This window comes from Natator depressus, chromosome 13 (assembly GCF_965152275.1).
Source record: "Natator depressus isolate rNatDep1 chromosome 13, rNatDep2.hap1, whole genome shotgun sequence".
NCBI lineage: Eukaryota > Metazoa > Chordata > Testudines > Cheloniidae > Natator > Natator depressus.
In genome coordinates, this window is record NC_134246.1 from 6,038,045 (window position 1) to 6,059,539 (window position 21,495).

Here is a 21,495-nt window from a genome sequence, read left to right on the forward strand (position 1 = left end):
TCATCTGGTGGAGCCCACTCAGCTCTACAGGGGAAACGATCCCCTGGTTTTGCAGTCCTTCTGCCCTTCTACGGATTCCTATAAAGCCTAAGGTGCCAGGACAAGCCTTTAGGAAGTTTGTGAATGGTGTTTCAGACTCTGGCATGGGACTATGGCAATGCACCTTTCATTAGCCTCATATCTGCATCCAATACAAATTTCCAATTTGTTTTTTAATCCTCTCCCCAATTCGACAAATGGTGCCCAGATCTCCAATCCAATTTAAACTTGTTCGGCCAATTTCTGCTGATCAGTGAAGGCCCATTCCCATCTGACACAATTTACAGTGACGTTGACATTTTAATTCGTACCTCTCCTTTATACCATGACTTTTGTGCAATTGCATCCATGCCTATCCTTTCTATCTGACGAAGTACTGGCATTCACATTCCCTCAGGAATCCCAGATCCTGCTGCCCCTGGGTCCATCATTATTCTCACTTTCCCATCATTTACACTTACATTAACCCAACGTATGACCATCTTTTTCTGTGTTTGTACAGTGCCTAGCACAATGGGATCATGGTCCATGACTAGGGCTCCTAGGCTGTTATACAAATAAATAATAATAAATATGTAGTATTGGCACTAATTTTGATCTGCACCGTTACAGAGGTAACCTAAGCTCACAAACTGTTTCATCAAGAAGAGGCAAAAATCCCTGATACGGGCTCTTCCATAGTCCAATAGACAATTGGGTGGTTCATATTTGTAGATGTTAGTGACTTCTTCTTTGCACTGTCGTGGCACAAGACATGCTTCTCTGTCTCCTCTCATCACAGCTACTACACTGAAGCTTATGGACGATACAATGCTCTGGTTAATACAATATACCCAAGCAATGGAAACATGCATACACCCGGCTTGCTGTTGTCATCTGTCATACAATGAACAGTACTGACATCTTTACCTGTGGACAGACCTTCCTTCCTAGGTTTGGGGTGTTGGCCAAGGCAAAGGTACCTTCTTAAATTGTAGAGGATTTTCCTTTGTGGACTCAAACCCTAAAGCTGTAGCTCTTTCGAGGATGAGTTCCTTTGTATGAACAGTGCTCTCTTTTAATGCAGGGTTTCTGGTCTCAAAACCAAAAATGATCTGATATTTGTTACACCTAATCATCAGCACTACTGATAGACAGGTTGAGAGAAAGACTCCGATAAAAATGATTGTGTTTCACCTATATAGTTATGGAGGCCTCAGGAGTGACCTCATAGTTCAGGTTTCAGAGTAGCAGCCGTGTGAGTCTGTATTTGCAAAAAGAAAAGGAGTACTTGTGGCACCTTAGAGGCTAACCAATTTATTTGAGGATAAGCTTTCGTGAGCTCCAGCTCACTTCATCGGATGCACTCATAGTTCAGGTTGCACTGGGATCTGCATGTAAAACATGACTAAAACCCACCTGTGTCATGCTTTAATGGTGGGATTAAGTCTCAAGATTTGGCACAATTAAATATTTTCTAACCTTTGTAGAGGAAATATTTTTAAATGCTGCTTTTTGGAAATCCTGCACTGTTTACCATAGATCTTTGGGTTCCTCTAGCTAAACTCTGCAAATGCCAAACTTCATGCACACAGGCACATTCTGAACATCTTAGATTAAAAAAGAGTAGTCATGTAATGTACAGCAGCCACGACAGCCTCTGTTAATCATCACAACACATCAGCATATAAGCAATCAACATGATTGGCCTTCAAGGGGTCCTGCTGCTTGTTCAGGATAAGAGTGTACATATATGTGGGTTGTGGGTGGTGAAAGGGAAGTAACTGAGCCCGGGAAGAGGGATGATGAGTGGAATGTTGATATGAACTATTTTCAAAACCAAAAGCTGGCCTCTTTGGCCCATCTCTAACCATATTTCCACACAAAATACTTTGTCAGCTTTGCACCAAGTTGGCTAAACTGCATGTCCCAAGTTGAATTTTGGTTTTGCATGACCAAACCCAAGGAAAGCTCAGACCTGGGTACCAATTCATGCTAACCACTGCAGACTTGGACAAAAGGTTTGGTTTGGGCTAACTGCTAAATATAACAGTGCCGTCATTCTACATATTTCACCATATTTCACCTGTAATAAAAAGAAGGATTACCAAGAGGCAAATAATTAATTAAGTCTGTATATTAGTTAGTCTATATATTCCAACTATCTAGCAAGTCTGAAAGATCCATTTCACAGAAGTGGCAACACCACACCATTCTTTTTAAAGCGATCAGTAATACTGAAAATAAGGGGCGGATTTCATATTTCTAGTTATTTGTTTGTGGGTCTTAACATCCTTGGAGCAGATCAAAGCCCATTCCCAGTGTGTCTTACACACGCCTAGTTAAACCACAGAGTTTTAACAAAACCTTTTGCTTTCTGTGCCCCTGGCAAAAATATCTCAGCACAAGTGGAAGTACTCCGTGAAATGATCTTGCTCTACACAGATCTAGCACTTCTCTGATCTATTCCGGTCTGGATAGCAGTCACACCTAAGGGCTGCAGGGGGAGATCAGGACCCTGTTGCGCTGGGCAAACACAGACTGAGAGACTCCCTGAGCCAAAGAGCTCCCAGTCTAAACAGACAGGACAGACAAAGAGCGGGAAGGGAAACAGAAGGGAAGTGACTTGCTCAAGGTCACACAGCAGTTGGTGGCAGAGCCAAGAATAGAACTCAGCTCTCTTGACGTCCTAACCCACTAAATCATGCTACCTCTCAAGATGCAGAACCGTGACGGTCGACACAGTGCCACAAAATACAATCTGTAGGAAATCCTGGAAGGAGGAGGTGGGGATGCACTTAGATTCCAAGGCAGAGTTAGCTGGGTTGGGGAGGGGCAGCTCCGTTATATTAGGGCTTCATCCAAAATGTCATCTCCCTCACCAACTCTTGTTCTCAGTTCCAGTCGGCTCCTATTTTCCACTCACTCCGGAACTTCCTCCCATGTAAGGCAACGGCCAGCTGCCAGCATGCAGGTGTGGGCCTCCTTGTCTCTCATTTGCGGCTCTGCCCTGGCCTCCTCTGACCATGGGCTCTATCCCTGTCGTTCAGGCATAGGTGGCATTCTGAGTACCACTGGAGTACAACACAAAATAATGAGCAGGTGAGCTGGGCAAGTAGGATGCAATGAATGTAAGTGCTACTTCTGGGCTCACAAAACGTTTGCAAACTCTTGTGTATGTAGAGTTTGTAAACGCTTGCCCAATAGTTTGGACAAAAAATTTTTCAAACTGCTCACTTCAGCTAGGTCATTCGCTTTTCATGGCATGGGACTGCTCGCATAGTATGGTTTCTGCACTCTGCTGGCGTGCACTCTGGGCACAAATCTTTAAAGAACACGAGTAATTTTGTAACTATTCACAAAAATTCACAAACAAGGAACAGCATGACCCTACACTGAGTTTGAGTAATTTCTTCATGGATATACTTGCACATTAGTCTTTCCATCATTCAACTAGCTCTTGCTCTTGCTTTCTGAACGACTTGCACAGGATGATTTCTCTTTCTGACCTGTGTTGGAGGGACATTAGAGGGGTTCCCCTTTGTGCACATTACTGTATGGCTGTGTCTGAACCACACATGGCAGAATCTGAAGAGCAGACAATGAGGGTTCCAGTTCCAGAGCTCCTCTAGTCCGCTAGGGACTTCACTTTGCTAAGTCAGCTTCTCCTGGGAGGTGTCGAAATATTACGGTGATGTGAGATTGTACAAAACCCAATGGTAGGTAGATAGAGCACCCTAAAGTCAGAGCCAGCCCTGGGGATACATGCTCTGCAAGGTTTTGTGTGGTGTCTCCCTGAAACTTGGCTTAAACATCAAGGTGACACGTGACTTATTAGGCAGACCTGGCTCTGCCCTGATGCCCTTAGCAGGATTGCTGCATTGAAGTCCTGAAGTTCTGCCAGGACCCTGGCAGAGGAGCACCCTGCACTGGGTGCCACTCTTCCCACATCACCTATCTAGAGGGGAAAGGAGCAAGGCACAAGAATGACAGAGACAGCCAGCAGCCCAGCCCTCCCACCCAGGATAACCTTCTCCCTTTTCCTGCAGAGAAGAGCAAAGTGAGAGACAGTAGGGGAGTAGGGGGCTGGCTTCCTGGCTTGGGAGGGGATACAGTTGTGCATGTTGGGGAGGGAGGGCTGATGGCTAATGAGGGGGGGAGGGCATGCACTCCCCACAGGTGAGTCGAGTACACCTTTGGATGGTGTACAGCCACTGCTTAATTTGTAATGAATGAGGTGATGGGCTCGTGCTATTTTTTTACTTTCATAACTGACGGGGCAAGCCCAAAGGTGGCAAGGCTATGAACTGCCAAGCCCAGAAATGCTGTGGGGGGCTAGGAACTGCCAAGCCCAGAGATGCTGCGGGGGGCTAGGAACTGCCAAGCCCAGAGGTGCTGGGGGGCTAGGAAGTGCCAGGCCCAGAGGTGCCGGGGCTACGAACTGCCAAGCCCAGAGATGCCGGGGCTAGGAACTGCCAAGCCCAGAGATGCTGGGGAGAGGCGGAGGGGGGCTAGGAACTGCCAAGCCCAGAGGTGCTGGGGGGCTAGGAATTGCCAGGCCCAGAGGTGCCGGGGCTCAGCCCTGGCACAAATTAAGCCCTGTGTATAGCTGCCTGGATTTTCTTTCTTTATTTGCAAAGCGTAACGGGGAAAGGAGGAGGAGGAGAACACTGAACATCAATAAATCTATCCCCAGGCCCTTTTCATCCGCGGGCTTCCCCAAAGGAGCATGCATGGAAGGCCGGGGGGGGGGGGGCTCTTTTGCAAAGCCGGGGGCATGTGAAACGGGGCGGAGGTGCCCCCCCCGCCCGGCTCCCCCCTCCAGCCCCACCCTGGAGAGGCAGGGAACGCGCGCAGGGCGGGCGGAGCTGCAGCAGGCAGGCGGCGAAGGGGGCTGGCCAGGCTGCAGAGCGCCCTTGCGGCTTTTCCTGCTCGAATCTCCGCGCTCCCTGCCCGGCTGCCTCCCCCGGCCCTGCCATGCCGCTCTCCGGCCCCGGGCTGCTGCCCTGCCCGCCGCCCCTCACCCTGCGCCCCCTCTGAAAGCCAGCCAGGATCGGTCCCCTCCCCCACCCCAGCCCGGGCTAACGACCGAGCCCCGGGGAGAGGATGGTGCAGAAATCCCGCAACGGAGGCGTGTACCCGGGTGCGACCGGAGAGAAGAAGCTGAAAGTGGGGTTCGTGGGGCTGGATCCCGGCGCCCCGGATTCCAACCGGGATGGGGCGCTGCTGATCGCCGGCTCGGAGAGCACCAAGCGGGGCAGCATCCTGAGCAAGCCCCGCTCCGGGATCTCCGGGACGGGGAAGCCCCCCAAGAGGAATGCCTTTTACCGCAAGCTGCAGAATTTCCTCTACAACGTGCTGGAGAGACCCCGCGGCTGGGCCTTCATTTACCACGCCTACGTGTGAGTAGCCAGTGCGGGCGCCTTTGCGCAGCCTGCCCCGGGGCCGGAGGCTGGAGATGGGTGGACAGGGGCCATGCACGGGGCAGCCCGGGCGGGAGCCGATGCCTGGCAGCTCATCCCCCGGGTGGCTAAAGCCGAGCTGCAGGGGGAGAGGCGATGTGAGCAGAGGAGGAGGGGCGAGCTGCAGGGTGGCAGGGTTTAAGCTGCCTTTATTTTTCCCCCACGCTGGCCTGTCTGCATCTTGCAGCTCGGAAACACCCGCGGAGCCAGCCGGTTTTGTGCCTTCCCTTCCTGAGCCCTGGCTGCCCAATGCACGGTGCAATTATTAAGAAGGAAGGGAGGGGGGACCACCTAAAAAAAAAATCAAACAAGCAGCCCTGCAAAATTGGAGGGTCGCTGACCCCAGGAAGTGTGATTGCGATGATGCACATTTCCCAGCCCTGAACCAGATACAATACAAACCCGTCTGGTTCTTAGGTGAATACACTCGCCTGGCTCCTTCGCTCGTGTATCTGGGAGCTTGCCTCCTCTCTCTGATCACAATGTGCTGTGGGACAGGCTGTGCTCATTAATCACTAGGCTCTGGTTTAGATGGAGCAGTGGCTGGTTTTTTTGGTCCAGCTGAGAATCAGCCGAGCAATGCTGTTAGCAGCAAGGAACAAAAAATCTGACCCAGGCGCTGCTGTCTGTGCTGGGTCTCCCTTCTCTACCCCAGAGTTCTCCCCTTCCTCTATCCCCAGCTTTGATTGATCTGTGTCTGGCACCGTTTTGGCCTGTGGACTGGAAGATATTCACGGGCAGCTGCTAAAGTAGAGCTGCACCAGGGAAGAAAGGCTGATCAGTGTCTGATTCCTGACAGCAGAGAGAGGGAGTGGTAGACAAAGGAGCAGTCCCAAGGCAGGAGTTTGCACTCAGATGCCCTTTATTAGCAAGGAATGTTTGTATCCCACCGATCAGTTGGACGTAAGTGCAGTTGAGCTCCTGTTGTTTGTGGGAATATAAAGGGGATGCCAAGCTGCATGACGTCCTGCTCTGTTACTGCCGCTCCCTTCCCTCTGGGAGTTTCCATGGTCCTCACCAGGCTCTTCTCCACACCTGCTGTAAGGCGGAGGCATATGTCTGGCTTGTCCTTTTGTTGTGGTAGGTTTTGGGTTTGTTTTGAATTGAGGGTTCGCCTCCTCCTGACCCTGGTTTTCAAAGTTTTTCCCTTTACGTGATGGCGATGGTACCAAAAGGCATTGGGAAGTGCATGCAGGTGCTCAGCCATTTTGTAGGTGGAAGCATCTCAGAGAGATCTTATTGCTGAGTAAACTTAGACGATGAAATTCTGGCTCCCCTTTCATACATGGGAGCATGGCTGTTCACTTCAGTGGGGCTCAGGTTTCTCCCAGAGAGATCATAACTGAGTGAGAAGCAAATCATGCCAATATATCTTGATTTCTCCATTTGGTCTACAATTAGAATACGTTACCCAATGTTCAGAGCTGCCAAGCACCTTCGGCTCTCATGAGTTTCCAAGTGCTCAGCACTTCCGAAAATCAGGCTTGTATTTTGTGAACAAGCCCTGTGTATGTGTGCACAGGGTACTTGATTGTTAACTACACATAAAGGCAAAATCAATCCTTAGGGGCTGACTCTGTAGTTGCAATGGCCAGTGTGATTGCAGGGGTCAGGATAAAGATGACAAAAGTGGAATGAGATGAAAGCAAAATGGCACATGGCAGGTTAACCCCATGCAAAGAAGCTTTTTTAGTACAAAGAGAATAGTGTAGCTAACCTGTCTGACTCCTGACCTGTGTGATTAATCCAGACAGACACACAGTCCTGAATTTATCACCTCAGGGCCCTTTTCAGAAACAAAGCTTTGTAATGTCACTTGCTATTCATGACGGAGTAATGGAAACATCTCAGATTCGTGCAGCTACAAACTTTACATCATCCCTCACGGACCTTCCCCAGAGGTGAAATCCAGCCCCATGCAGGGGACCATCACAAGACCTGTACTACTGAAATCCTCAAAACAGGGCTTAAGTGGTGGTTAGACCTCGTGGTAAGTGTCTGAATTTCACCCTGTATGCTCCAGAAGTGGGCCCCATGTCCAGGGAATAAATGTCTTTATTTCCACAACCATGTGACGTACCATTGACCATCTCTCCTGAACTTTTCCCACCTGCCCTCTCTCTCAGGAACACTTCAGAGCATTGCAAACCTCCAGGCACTTTGTTTTTTAAAGCTCTGCCCCAAAACTGTTTCCCCTCAAGCATCAATCAGGAAAATGCGGTCTAAGCGTATACAGCATTCAGCTGCTGGACCAGTGATCATTTCATGGGCCTACATGTTATGATGCTTCAGATGCGTGTTACACAGTACTGGGAAGCTGGCTATCATTCTAGTCTTTTAGCCCATACGTGTACCAGAGTGAGCCTGGGTACGTTGCTCATTTACAGATGTAAAGAACATAATTCACATATAGATGAATGAAAGCCTATGCACCAGTTATGCCCCATTTGTTTTTATAATTATTTATTTGTATTACATTAGTGCCTAGAGAGCCCAAAGAACACTAGTCCCATAGGGCTAGGTGCCGTACCTACACGTAGTGAGGGACAGTCCTTGCTACAAAGAGGCTACTGTCTAAGTAGGCAAAGCAGACAAAGGGTGAGAGAGTAGAGGCACAGGCTGGTGAAATGACTTGCTCAAGATCGCACAGCAGGTCAGTGGCAGAGCTGGGCTCAGAATCGAGGTCTCCTGACTCCCAGTGCGGTGCCCTAGCCACTAGACCTTGCTACCTCCCCCGTCAGTTGAACCCTGTTTTGGGAGCATAAGTGGTGCATACGCCTTTTGCACAGGAGTGATTTTCATCTGCGATGCACATGTGCAGTATTTGACTCAGTTTCCACTGGGGCGGAGCTCTGGGGAGTTTTCATGCGCCATAGTGCAGGTAGTGAGCGCTTCACCCACTGAAATGAAGGCAGGTGTGTTTGTGTCAGCGATTAGACTCTCAAATATTGTCTCCTTACAGCGAAACGTCATAACACGTTTGTTTCCTACATTAAAAAAATGCACATGGATTCTATTTTAAATGCAGATAGATGCATTTGCATAGGCAACTCTGTAACAAGTACATCTGGAGCACCACACTTTAGAGTCTGACATCACACAGTGAAGTCAACTATTGTACATCTATGTGCATGGTATGTCCATTTACATAGGCAGGTCTCAGCCAGGATTTTTCTTGTTTTTCCTCGGTTTTGACCCTCACATCTCACACTATGATGATTGTTTAAAAAAAAAACCAAAGGAAATTCAGTCCAAAAATGTAGTTAAAACGGTATTGTGGTTAACTATATGAAAGCCTAATAGTTATGGCACAGCAGCCATATAACAATTGGGTCTAATCTGCTTTGTCCTTTGTGCCATTATTTTCTGTTCCACTCCCCGAGCTGTAATGGCATCCTGGGGCATAGTGGTGCTTTGTCAGCCAGTGCTAGCTCTGCATGCTCTTGTTGGACCTGGTCTTCTTTCAGGGATGAATTATGGGATTTGGCAACCGCAGCAGCGTGCTGGCGTTCTCTTGATTTTGTGTGGGTGGCTGGTACTTTGGCTTTAAAAGGTCAGATCCCCTGAATTTCCGCTTGGAGTGGTGAGCAGATAGGCTTCCCAGTGCTGGTGATCAGTTTTCACAGCTGATGATTAGCTCACCACAGGAATCCAGGTGAGATGCCAACGGGTCTGCTTCCCTCTGGACATGTGCTGTTGCCCCTTTGTGCCAGTTTGGGGGCAAAAACACAGACAATTTTGTGTCTCTATATTGTGATTGATTTTTTGACACCTTCCCCAGGCTGACACAAGTGGTGGGCTGTTCATGGGATATATAATGGGCCTAATTTTCTGACCTTGGCATTCACTTGTAAACACACAATTTTGCACAAGCTCTTTCATGCGCTAACAGCTGAGCATGCAGGGGACAGAAATTTCACGTGCAAAACGGTGTCTGCTGGAGTAAAGGTTGGGTTCTGCCCTGACTGAAAATCAGTCCCATTGTATCTCTGATTTTCATTGGATTATTTCTCTCCTGCCACCTCTGCTTCTCCTGTCAGAGTCTGACCTAAGCAGAATGTGGCCTGATAATGCTTATGTGAAGCCCCACTTAAGTACCAACATAGGCTTTTCCTGGGAGATAGCTGGTGCATAGGCCTTGAATTGGCTCTCTGCACAGAGGTGTGTGGGTGGCTGGTACTCTGGCTTGAGGTTGTCTTTCACTTTTGCCTATTTCACATATTTCTTCAAATTCCTCTATCTTGCTCACTGTAATCTGTTCACAGGATGCAATATCTAGTATCCTGTCTTCTGACGGTGGCTGGTGCCAAATGCTTCAGAGGGAATGAACAGAACAGAGCAGTTATCGAGTGATCCATCCCCTGTCGTTCATTCCCAGCTTCTGGCAGTCAGAAATTTAGGGACACTCAGAGCATGGGGTTGTGTCTCTGGACGTCTTGGTTAATAGCCATGGATGGACCTGTCCTCCATGAACTTATCTAATTCTGTTCTCAATCCAGTTATACTTTTGGCCTTCACAACATCCCCTGGCAACGAGTTCCACATGTTGACTGTGCATTGTGTGAAGAAGTGCTTCCTTTTGTTTGTTTTAAACCTGTGCTTATTAATTTCATTGGGAGCCCTGGTTCCTGGGTTATGTGAAGGGGTAAATAACACTTCCTTATTCACTTTTTCACACTATTCATGATTTTATAGATCTCTATCATACCCCACCTTAATCATCTCTTTTCCAAGCTGAAGAAGTGGGCGTGCCATGAATATATATAGTGGCATTATGATATTTTGTGTCTCATTATCTATCCCTTTCCTAATGGTTCGTAACATTCTCTTTGTTTCTTTGACTGCCATTGTACATTGAACAGATGTTTTCAGAGAAAGATCTCATTCTTGAGTGGTAACAGCTAATTTAGACCTTATCATTTTATAGGTATAGTTGGGATTCTGTTTTCCAATGTGCATTACTTTGCATTTATCAAGATTGAATTTCACCTGCCATATTGTTGACCAGTCATCCAGTTTTGTGAGATCCCTTTGTAACTCTTCGCAGTTAGCTTTGGACTTAACTACCTTGAGTAATTTTGTATCGTCTGCAAGCTTTGCCACCTCATTGTTTACCCCCTTTTCCAGATCATTTGTGAATATGTTGAACAACACTGGTCCCAGTACAGATCCCCGCTATTTACCTCTCTCCACTGTAAAAATTGACCATTTATTCCTACCCCTTGTTTCCTGTCTTTTAACCAGTTACCGATCCATGAGAGGACCTTCCCTCTTAATCCATGGACTACTTACTTTGCTTAAGAGCCTATGGTGAGGGGCTTTGTCATAGGCTTTCTGAAAGTCCAAGTACACTCTTGTACACATGCTTGTTGACACCCTCAAAAAATTCTAATAGAATACTGAGGCATGATTTTCCTTTACAAAAGCCGCATTGACTCTTCCCCAACATATTGTTTTCTTTCTGGTCTGATGATTCTGTTCTTCACTATAGTTTCAAACAGTTTGCCAGATGCTGAAGTTAGGCTTATCAGTCTGTAATTGCCAGGATCACCTCTGGAGTCTTTTTTAAAAATTGGCATTATATTAGCTATTCTCCAGTCCTCTGGTACAGAGGTTCATTTAAATGATAGGTTACGTACCACAGTTCGTAGTGCTGCAATTTCATATTTGAGTTCCTTCAGAACTCTTGGGTGAATCCCATCTGGTCCTGGCGACTTATTACTAGTAAATTTATCACATCACTATGTGCCTCAGGTGGATTTTTTTTTTTTTTTTTTTAATTTCAGCCAAAATCGTTCATCCATTTCTCAGAACAAGGTTGGGGAAAATACATTGTTTTACCCATGTTAAAAAAAATTACACCCATGTTTAATACATCCATGTTTTGCTCCACTACAGTGTTTGTGAGAGAATAGGGTTAGGTTGATGCAGTGAAGCCATATCAAATAATGTGACTTTGGTTTTGGAGTGTCTTTCCTACAAAAACGTGGACCCATTTCTGTTGGTGTTGAATTCTCTTAATTCCCATCAAATCAATGTGAGCTGATGGCACTCAGTGCCTGGCAGGATCAGGCCCTTCATCACATAGTATTTTGCACAGTTACAAGTTATTGCCATCACTTATGGCTTCTGGTACTCAAGGGTAAAAAATGGCCTAAGTCTCAAATGAAAATAAGCAAATTATTCTGGTGACCTTAACGCGGTCTCCCTAACATAGTGACAATAGACATTGTTACCTAGTTATAACAGACCCACATTACTAGGCGGATGATTGGCGACCTCACTGCTGCTAAATAAAGGTATCACAGATTGGCACAGAGGCGTATTGCATATTAGGGGTCTTGCCAGCCCTCTATCTGGTTCAACCCAGTGCTGTTAAATCTTCCATTTCCGCAACTTCAGTTATTTAAAGGGACACTAACTAGATTCAAAGTAAAAATAATTGAGCTGCACTCACAGTTACCCCATGGGGAAGAACAGACCCTCGAGATTGCAGAGAAGTACTTTTTCTTTAAATGCGGACCCTCAATTGTCTTTCCTTTCCATCCAGAGTGCAGGGCAGGAGTCATTCTTCCACAATAGAAATGAATGATGCCATGTCCTCGCCTCACTGAACATGCCAAGTGACTTCAGCTCCCCACACAATTTCATCAGCTCTATCGTGGCCAACCGGAGTACGACACCCTAGAATATATAACTTGAAGAAGCTGGGGGATCATATCCATTTATTATAAAGCACCAAAATAGAAAATTGTGGACGGCTTGGTGGGAAATATCTCAAGCAGAAGTCATGAGCTGGTGTAGAGAGGAGATTGCTTTATCATAGCCTTTGGGCTTTTTAAACTGCATAACAGCCAATAGGGAGCTAAACTAAGCAGTTCTTCCACCTAAGTGTGCCCTTCTTGCCAAGAAGGCTAACGGCACTTTGGGCTGTATAAGTAGGGGCGTTGCCAGCAGATCAGGGGACGTGATTGTTCCCCTCTATTCGACATTGGTGAGGCCTCATCTGGAGTACTGTGTCCAGTTTTGGGCCCCATACTACAAGAAGGATGTGTAAAAATTGGAAAGCGTCCAGCGGAGGGCAACAAAAATGATTAGGGGACTGGAACACATGAGTTATGAGGAGAGGCTGAGGGAACTGGGATTGTTTAGTCTGGGGAAGAGAAGAATGAGGGGGGATTTGATAGCTGCTTTCAACTACCTGAAAGGGGGTTCCAAAGAGGGTGGATCTTGACTGTTCTCAGTGGTAGCAGATGACAGAACAAGGAGTAATGGTCTCAAGTTGCAATGGGGGAGGTTTAGGTTGCATATTAGGAAAAACTTTTTCACTAGGAGGGTGGTGAAGCACTGGAATGCGTTACCTAGGGATGTGGTGGAATCTCCTTCCTTAGAGGTTTTTAAGGTCAGGCTTGACAAAGCCCTGGCTGGGATGATTTAGCTGGGGATTGGTCCTGCTTTGAGCAGGGGGTTGGAGCAGATGACCTCCTGAGGTCCCTTCCAACCCTGATATTCTATGATTCTGTCCACCAGCTCTGTCTGGCTTCAGTGTTTCTAAGGTGCTGTTGGCATCTTAGAACCTTTCTCCCCTAAAGCCAACTCTTTGGTTATAACTAGGGTAGCTTGCTGACCAACTTTTTAAAGTTATTTTTCTGACCTCCCCCCCTCCAAAAACCCTAAACCACAAAAAAAAAAAAAAGACTCTTCTAACAAATGTTATAATCAGCAATTCATGTGGAGTATTGTGTACACTCTGCACCGGGGGTGGCCAACCTGGGGCTCCGGAGCCACATGTGGCTCTTCAGAGGTTAACATGCGGCTCCTTGTCTAGGCACCGACTCTGGGGCTGGAGCTACAGGCGCCAACTTTCCAATGTGCCGGGGGGTGCTCACTGCTCAACCCCTGGCTCTGCCATGGGCCCTGCCCCCACTCCACCCCTTCCCTTCCCCTCCCCTCCCCTGAGTTTGCCGTGCCCTCGCTCCCCCACCCCCCAGGGCCTCCTGCACACCACAAAACAGCTGATCGGGAGGTGCGGGAAGGGAAGGGGAGGTGCTGATCAGCGGCTGCCGGTGGGCAGGAGGCACTGGGAGGGGGGTTGGAGGGGAAGCTGCTGGTGACGTATTACTGTGGCTCTTTGGCAATGTACATTAGTAAATTCTGGCTCCTTCTGGGCTCAGGTTGGCCACCCCTGCTCTGCATAGTGGAAGCCCCAGAAGTTCTTTCAGAGGGAGCCCAAGCTCACTAACTAATGGAAGTCCCAGAAATTTGCTGACATTCTTGATGGCTGTGGCACATGCTCAAAGAAATAATGCAAAAAGCAGCAAGCCCCGTAGACCCATGTCGTTTTGTGCTGTAACAGACACCTGGTGGGGAAACAGGGTTTGCAGGGGGAAGAGGTTGAGGGCAGGGATGGGGAATGTTAAGGATATAGTATCCCTTTAAGATTTAAAGGAAGAGAAAGGGCAGTCAGGATGAAATCCATTATTTCAGGGTTGGCCGTGTAACCCCCATGTTTTTAAGCATTTACAATGGGACTACTCCTAGGGGTAAGTGCTCTCTGGTGTGTGGAAGAGAAATGTACCCTTAGGATGTCACATGGGGGTAAGAAGCAATCAAATGAATTTAAGAAAGGGCTGAATACCATGAAATTAACTAGGATGACCAGATGTCCCGATTTTATAGGACAGAGCCTATATAAGGCTCTCTCTTATATAGACACCTGTTACCCCCCATCCCCTGCCCCAGTTTTTCACGCTTGCTATCTGGTCACCCTAAAATTAACTGACTACAGAATCACTCCCCATGTGAATGGGTGGGATCCCTATTACTTGAGATATTTAAAATTTCCTTGGATTCCACGGGAGGTGATGTCTTGTAGGGACCAATCTAACTCATGCCCTCTATAGAAAGATAATGTCTTGTAAGGGATAGTCTTACTCCTGGGGTGGGGAATGGATTAGATGGTCTCATAGTTCTTTTTTTCTCTCTCGTTGCTGTGCTTCTCTGAGAGTGTTTGGAAGATACACCACGAATGATGTGTATGAAGCTTAGTTGACATACAGCCTTGGATGTAGTCTGAACCTTAAAGAGCCCTGTCTTGAGTGTTCTGTTAGACCCATGACAGATGGTTCTACAGGCTCTCGTGGAGTGGAACTGGTTAGCAACCTTGATGTGCTGCAGCTATGCACTTGCGTGGCATGTGCTCAGTCAAAACCTGCTGAGACTGATGCCCTTTCCTTTGCTGTTAGAGTTCGAGCTGGATTACAGAAGACAGGTCACTCAGAGAAGCTGCTGTTTTGATGAGCTAAAAACAGATTAATAGTGTCAGTGATATACTCAGTTGTTTCAACTCAGACAGTGTGTCAACAGGTGCCCCAAAGCAAAGTACCAATATGTCCTGTGTGGATCGTGCATCTTAAAAAGGATGCGGTCAGAGGGCCCGTGGTGCTCAGATACTCCGGGGGTGAGGACGGTAGAAGAACTGAAATGGAACAGGAATCGAAAACAGAATCTGACTTTGATATGCAAACTAAAAACCAGACTGACAAGACTTTGCCAAACCTAGCCCCAGCCCAGGTTTGGTCCATCTCTATAGAAACTAGACGTGGGTTCAATACAGAGCCATTGTTCCAAACTCCCTGACGTTCAGGCAACATGAGATCTAGAGCTGGGCCTCCCCAGGGTTTGATTTTGCAAAGCCTAAACCCAGCTGATGAGGTTTTGAGAAACCAAACCAACCACTGGTGCTGCTCAGCTCAGTGCATGAGGTGTTCTGGACAAAGGGAACTTTACAACAGACCCCAATAAAAATGTGGGAGAGAATGCAGGAGTACAGAAATGTGGGAAGGTGTGATAAGGAATCAATTCCTATGGAACTACTATTTGTTATGAGTTATTATTATTATTATTTTGTTATTAATTTATTAATCACTATAGCTCTTAATAACCCTCAATCAAGGCCCCATTGTTCTGGGTGCGGTACAAATATGTAGCAAAGAGACAGTCTCAAAGACCTTACTCTCTAAACACGTGATGAGAGACAACAGTTGGAGATGGATAGAGATATGAGGGGAAGGACAAGGTTACAGTGATTAAGTAAGGAGCAGGCACAGCCTGCCTGCTCGCTAACCATTGTACTAAGAGGAATTGGTTGCAGGATCAAGTGAATCATGAGACATTTGGCACTTCGTCTCTTGGAGAACTGAGGTTTATTTTCCCTTCTGAGTGTGTGTGGACTGGCCAGTAGTTTGAAAGGAGGAGACCCTCTTAGTTATGAACTTTCAGGCCAGTGGATTTCCGGATGCCTCATTTGTAAACGGACTCCTGCTTTCCTGAAAGCTTTGTTTTATGCTGCTCTCTTCTTATAACTTTGCCACCTAGGGAGGTGACAAAATCATAGCGAAATACAGCTGAGATAGCTGAAGTTATTGCTGTGTACTGCAATAGCTTACAGCAGTAGGGCAGTAGATAAGAACACAGTTTCTGCTGATGGTCTGTCAATCCCTATGAAGTTATTACCACACACAGGGGAAAAACATTACCATAAAATACTGACATATAAGGTGACTCACATGTACAGAAACTACCCCGTCTCATATTTCAAGAACAAGTAAACATGGGAGCTTGTTTCCTAGTAGACAGCCAGCCCATCTCTTTATTGTGATATCCGTTCAGTGCAGCTGAAGGGTAATTTCAATACCCAATGCAACAGGACAACATAAAAGTCAAAGAAAAGATTAATTAACTTAATCTGTAGTAAAAAATAATGATAATCCATATTTATTATGCTAACAGTGTCTCCAACTGAAACAAGAGCTCCGTTGTGGTGCTGCTCATACACATCGTAGCGACCATCCAGCACCCAAAGAGCTTACAGTATCAAAAAGACAGGACAGATGAAAGACAGGAGAAAGGGCTGCAGCAGACAGCTATCCGGATGGTGTCTGCCCAAACATCATCTTAGTTCCACTCTACCTTTTGATGTTATTTCTGTTTTGGTTTTTTTCTGTTTTGGTTTGTGGGGTTTGCAAAAGAATTTCTGAGTTCTTGCAGCTGAGGTCGGGTGAGGAGAAGGCAGGAGTGGGGGAGCTAATAGGAATGTGGAATGGTAAAGAAGAAGCTAATACGAATGTGGAATGGTAAAGACAACCCAATAGGAAATTGGTGATGATTGCTGATGATGATCCTGAACATCCTGCTCAAGAATAACATAGTCATAAATAATGGGGAGTCTTTGTGGCACCTTAGAGACTAACAAATTTATTTGGGCATAAGTTTCGTGGGCTAAAACTCACTTCATCAGATGCATGGAGTGGAAAATACAGTAGGGAGGTATAAATACACAGCATACGAAAAGATGGGAGGTGCCTTACCAAGTGTGTGTGTGTGTGTGGGGGGGGGTCAGTGCTAACGAGCCAATTCAATTAAGGTGAAAGTGGGCTATTCTCAACAGTTGACAAGAAGGGGTGGAAATCACTTTTGTAGTGCTAATGAGGCCAATGTAAATAAGGTGGCCCATTTCAAACAATTGACAAGAAGGGGTGAGTATCAGCAGGGGGAAATTAGTTTTTGTAGTGATGTGTCCCAGCAGAAACTCCCATTTATGTTGGGCTGGTGCAATGCAGAATAACAATACTCCAGTAACAAAACATCCACTGATCTTATCTGGCTTTAGCAGTGAACCTGTGCATGTGGTGAGGTTGGTCCGGTCTCTGCAATTCGAATAAATGCAATGTGTGCACAGACACTTTTTGTGGGTTTGTACAGAGCCTATGACAATGGGCTCCTAGGAGCTACTTCCATACAAATAATAAATAGTAATAATAATAATTAATGAAAATACCTGAAGGTAGGCTCAGAAGAAGAAAGGTTTTTTTAATCACGGATTCGTTTTATTTATTCCGTTTAGCAATGCGAGCATGATATTGATGGCTCAGCGTTTAATAAAGGGAAGGGTAAGAGAAGTGAAACAAAACCACCAGTTCTGTTTTGTGCTGCTGTTTTACGATGGATTCTGCAGCTAGGTGTGCTTTTGAATTTGCCCAACCAAAGTGCACAGTGAAATTAGTAGTGCAGTTGACGTCTAACACCCTGATCCAGCCAAACCGTACGCATGTTGCAGTTACAGAACCTGTGCTAAGTAATGAGGACCAAAGTGTCACAGTATAAAAGCTAGGGCAGTTGGAGCAGGTGGGAGTATCAAGCTGTTGAGCTGGTAGGTCACTGTTTTGCTTTCCTTTCATAAATCCTTCTTGTTTCGATGTGTCTGACCCCGCTGGAACTGCCATTCAGAGTTTGGAAGAGCAAGAAATGGTCTCGTCCATGTAGAGTGACCAGACAGGAAGTGTGAAAAATAGGGACAGGGGGTGGGGAGGTAATAGGCACCTATATAAGACACAGCCCCAAATATCGGGACTGTCCCTATAAAATCGGGACATCTGGTCACCCTACATCCATGTCCTGGATCCCCAAATACCTGCAACGTATCCAGCTTCCATCAGGAAGTGAGGCCCTTTTTTAGCTAATGGCAGTGAGTGTTCATCCTAAAGCTGCATTCATACCCAATTAGGCATTTCCTTCTGAGCCAGCTGGGAGAGTCCTCGTGTTATTATGTCTTAAAACTAAATTGCTAGTCTTCATATGGGCTGCACAGCGGAAGCCTGGGGGACTGAGGAATTTAATATTCCGTGCAAAACAAACTTTGTTAATGTGACCTTATGGTTGAGGAGTCAGACACACATTGTGCTTCCCCCAGCGGCTGGGATCTCACTCTCTTTTGCACATGTCCATTATCTTATATTAGGGACCATTGTGTAGAACGTGTGTCTCTGTATATGCAATGCAGTCAGGCTATGGTTACTATGACAATCGGACAGATACCAATATCATTGTTGTTCTCTCTCTGAAGAGATGCTCAGTTACTTTGGGGAGGAGCACAATATAAAAACCTAGATAAAGACATACTATTTTCTGACCTCTTTGCATTTAAATTCTCCATCAGAAATTGCATTCCCAAAGGTCTTTGCATTGGATTTCCTTGGTTTTCCCTTTTATAATAAATAAAAAGACCTGTAAGCAATGGCACACTGACATCTCACATCAGTTATCAGAGTCAATAGGTGGTGTGAGATTCAGATGATCACATATCCAGATAAATACACTTTTAAGTGAACAGTTTTACTGGCCTCGGGTCATTGCAAAGTCTGACAGTTAACTGATCTGACTGGAACACAAATAGAGAGCTAGGGTTGGGAGCTGGAACACACCCTCTTGCAGTAAAATCCATGGGAGGAGGTTAAGGGTAAAAACCTCATGAAGAGCCTTTTGTGGATCCTTGGTTATTCCATTGCGGGGGGACTGAGTTTGTCCCCAGGGAAGGAGCTACAGGGTCCATCTCTTGGAGGATCCCCAGGGAGCTTCGGTAGAAAGTCAGGGCTACCTGACCTCCCACATTGACTTTATGCCCCAGCTGGCCTTCCCCCGTGATTCAATTAAGCTGTACTAACAGAGACACCTTAGGCTGTCTTACCTTTTCTGGCTGGGGAACAATGTTTCCCTGACCCCAATCCCACTCAGTGTGGGGCTGCATCTCCCCCCACCAAGAGGGCTTCACTGGTCCTAAAAAGGGGGGAAGGATAGTACTTTGGAGACACCTGGGCACCTCTCCCTTTTGCACTATTTGGGGGAATCAGTACCCAAAGAGTTTCCCGGTGTATGGGCATGATCTAGCCCTAGATTCTGATCTCAGGCTTACTGGTATAAATCCAGAGCCACCCCAAGGACTGGAGTGGAGTGGTCTGGATAGAGACCAGTCTCTGAACTCACAGTCTTGCCCATCACCCTTTAAAAACAGAGTTTCACTCCATGGTGTGCAGCACCTTCTGGATATGATACTGGGACCTCTTCCCCTGGGTTCTTTTCTCGGGAGATTGGGTTCACATTGCTGTGGAGGGGCTGACAGCGAGGTAGCAAATTAGCACCATCCAGAAAATCATTGACACCGAGGTTTTTTTTAGCTGTGAGGTGCTAAGTCATGAAAATGCAACTTGATGAGGAAAAATAGCTCTCCTTATCTTTCTGCTGAGTGTTGTAGCTTGTGACTGCTTTGAAGGGAAGCCATCTCAGCCTCCCTCCAGCAGTGTCATGGAAACAGGAACAGAGATGCTTTTGAAGGGACCAGTCCATGTGATACAGAGACACCACAGGGAGCCGTTCCTGAGGCGCACAGGGGGAGGGGTGTCTGCTGCCTTTTCCAGGTGTTGGAAGCTGCCTTCCTTAGTCAGGGTCTTGGGAGAGGCTGGGGCAGAGACTGGGAGGGTTGGAGTACAGGCACCATGTTATGGTATATACATGGATGTGGTGGGTGTGGGAAACTTCTCAGTGTGCAACATGGGGAATTTGATGCACCAGGAGGCAGAGGTGCAGATGGGACCCTGTGTTTGCTGCATGGAAAAATTAACCCTTTGTTTGTTTATTCATTCTGAGTAGTTCACAAGAGACCACAAAAATCAAAGGGCCCAGTCCTGAAATCACGTGCTCATGTTTCCATTAAGTGTGGCTAGGATCCGGCCCAGTGTTAACAGCTGGGTGTTTTAATGGTACTCCACCATTTGTTAGCTTGACTCTTAGCATATTGCAGTTTGCTAATGGAGGGGAGGGAAGGGAAGGAGAGTTCTAGAAAACAGCATTCTTTGTACAATGGAAAAGAGATATGATTTGACGTCTCCTCTTGCCTGCGCCCTAGGACACCCGGGCTGCGTTCCCCTAATGAGCGAAGAGTCACATTTGCAGAAGGCTGATGTTTCACAAGTTACGATGAGTGATCCAGAATGAACTAATGAACCTTAGCCTGTGAATTCCTGTGTCCCAAGCCTGAGCCAGAGAGAGTTTAACACGTAGATGCCTGAAATATGATTTTCCACCCCGTTTTCCAGCCTGGGGAGCTGTGGTGGTGCTCACTCACTCTTGGATCAGTGTGGGACGTTGCCGCTATCTCCAACTTCAGAGCCCCGTGCTGGCTGCCTGCCTCTGAATTCATTGGCCAATTTCCAAGTGCACCGTGGCAAGATAATGTCTTGAATATGAACAGCTGGTCCTGCCCTGCTCACCAAGCCTTCCCCGCCCCCCCCGCCCCCCAGGTTCCCAGAAATCTCTCAGTGGCCTGCATGTGACCTGTGTGAAGTGACACGGTTAAGAGATATGACAGTAGCTCTTTACCAGGCTGCCCCAGTGTGTTATAGCTGGTGCAGGGGAGACAATTCCAAAGGAGTAATTTATTCAGTGAATTTTGCCACTTTGCAAACTCTCTGCAGAGATAATGCAGTCTTCTCAGATTTACCCATAGTTCCATTCAATCTGGCCTATACCCAAGGTGCCTCCTGATCTGCTTTCCATAGCTGGAGCTTTGATTCGGGCCCACCTCTTGCAGGGAGAACAGGCAGTTCTTTAAACTACCGTGGAGAAATTCATTACGCGAATGGAATGTCATTTCCCCTCCAAATCCGAAGTGGCCTATTGGCAGGACCCAAATCCCAGTGTGGCGTAAGCATACACCAGCAGCTGGAGAGGAGCCTGCCCCTGCAATGCGTTAACCAGCATCTCATGAGCTGCGGGCCGCTCTGCAAGCCTCCATGTGGAGCTGGATCTTGAGAAGGCGAAAGACAGTGAGTCAGCAGAAAGCTGGCCCAGGGAGAAGCCAAGCCATCTTGAACCTGGCTGGGTGGTTCAGTGATTTCTCCTTTGCTGAAGGCCTTGCAGAAATTAAATGAAGTTTAATGGCAGCTAAATTTTCCCCACTCTGCTATTTCTAGCTGGTGTGGAGCGGGGAGGGAAAGGGATTAACTTAATGGGATACAGAGGAAACGAAACTGCACAGCCCCTCTCATTAGTGCAATGGAAACAGAATTTGCTCCTCATAGGAGTGCAGGGTAGCGACCCCTTATTTATGGGAAATATGCCATGGGCAACACTTGATAAGCAGCTATTGAGAGTAGCCTTACAATCTGGGGAGAGGCAGGCT

General features: G+C 46.8%; 1 protein-coding gene across 15 annotated transcripts in view; it reads left to right on the forward strand.

Moving 5' to 3' along the window:
- The first annotated feature begins 5,106 nt into the window (after nt 1-5,106).
- The window catches only part of KCNQ2 (potassium voltage-gated channel subfamily Q member 2), a 121,427-nt gene continuing 105,038 nt past the window's right edge, over nt 5,107-21,495 (forward strand). For 14 of the 15 annotated variants that reach the window (XM_074969508.1, XM_074969511.1, XM_074969510.1 and 11 more), the window contains exon 1: nt 5,110-5,420. In XM_074969508.1, coding sequence (XP_074825609.1) covers nt 5,125-5,420 — 296 coding nt within the window. In that variant the 5' untranslated portion in view covers nt 5,110-5,124. Of the gene's footprint in view, nt 5,421-21,495 lie in introns of all 15 variants that reach the window. The other variant, XM_074969509.1, reaches the window with a different exon arrangement.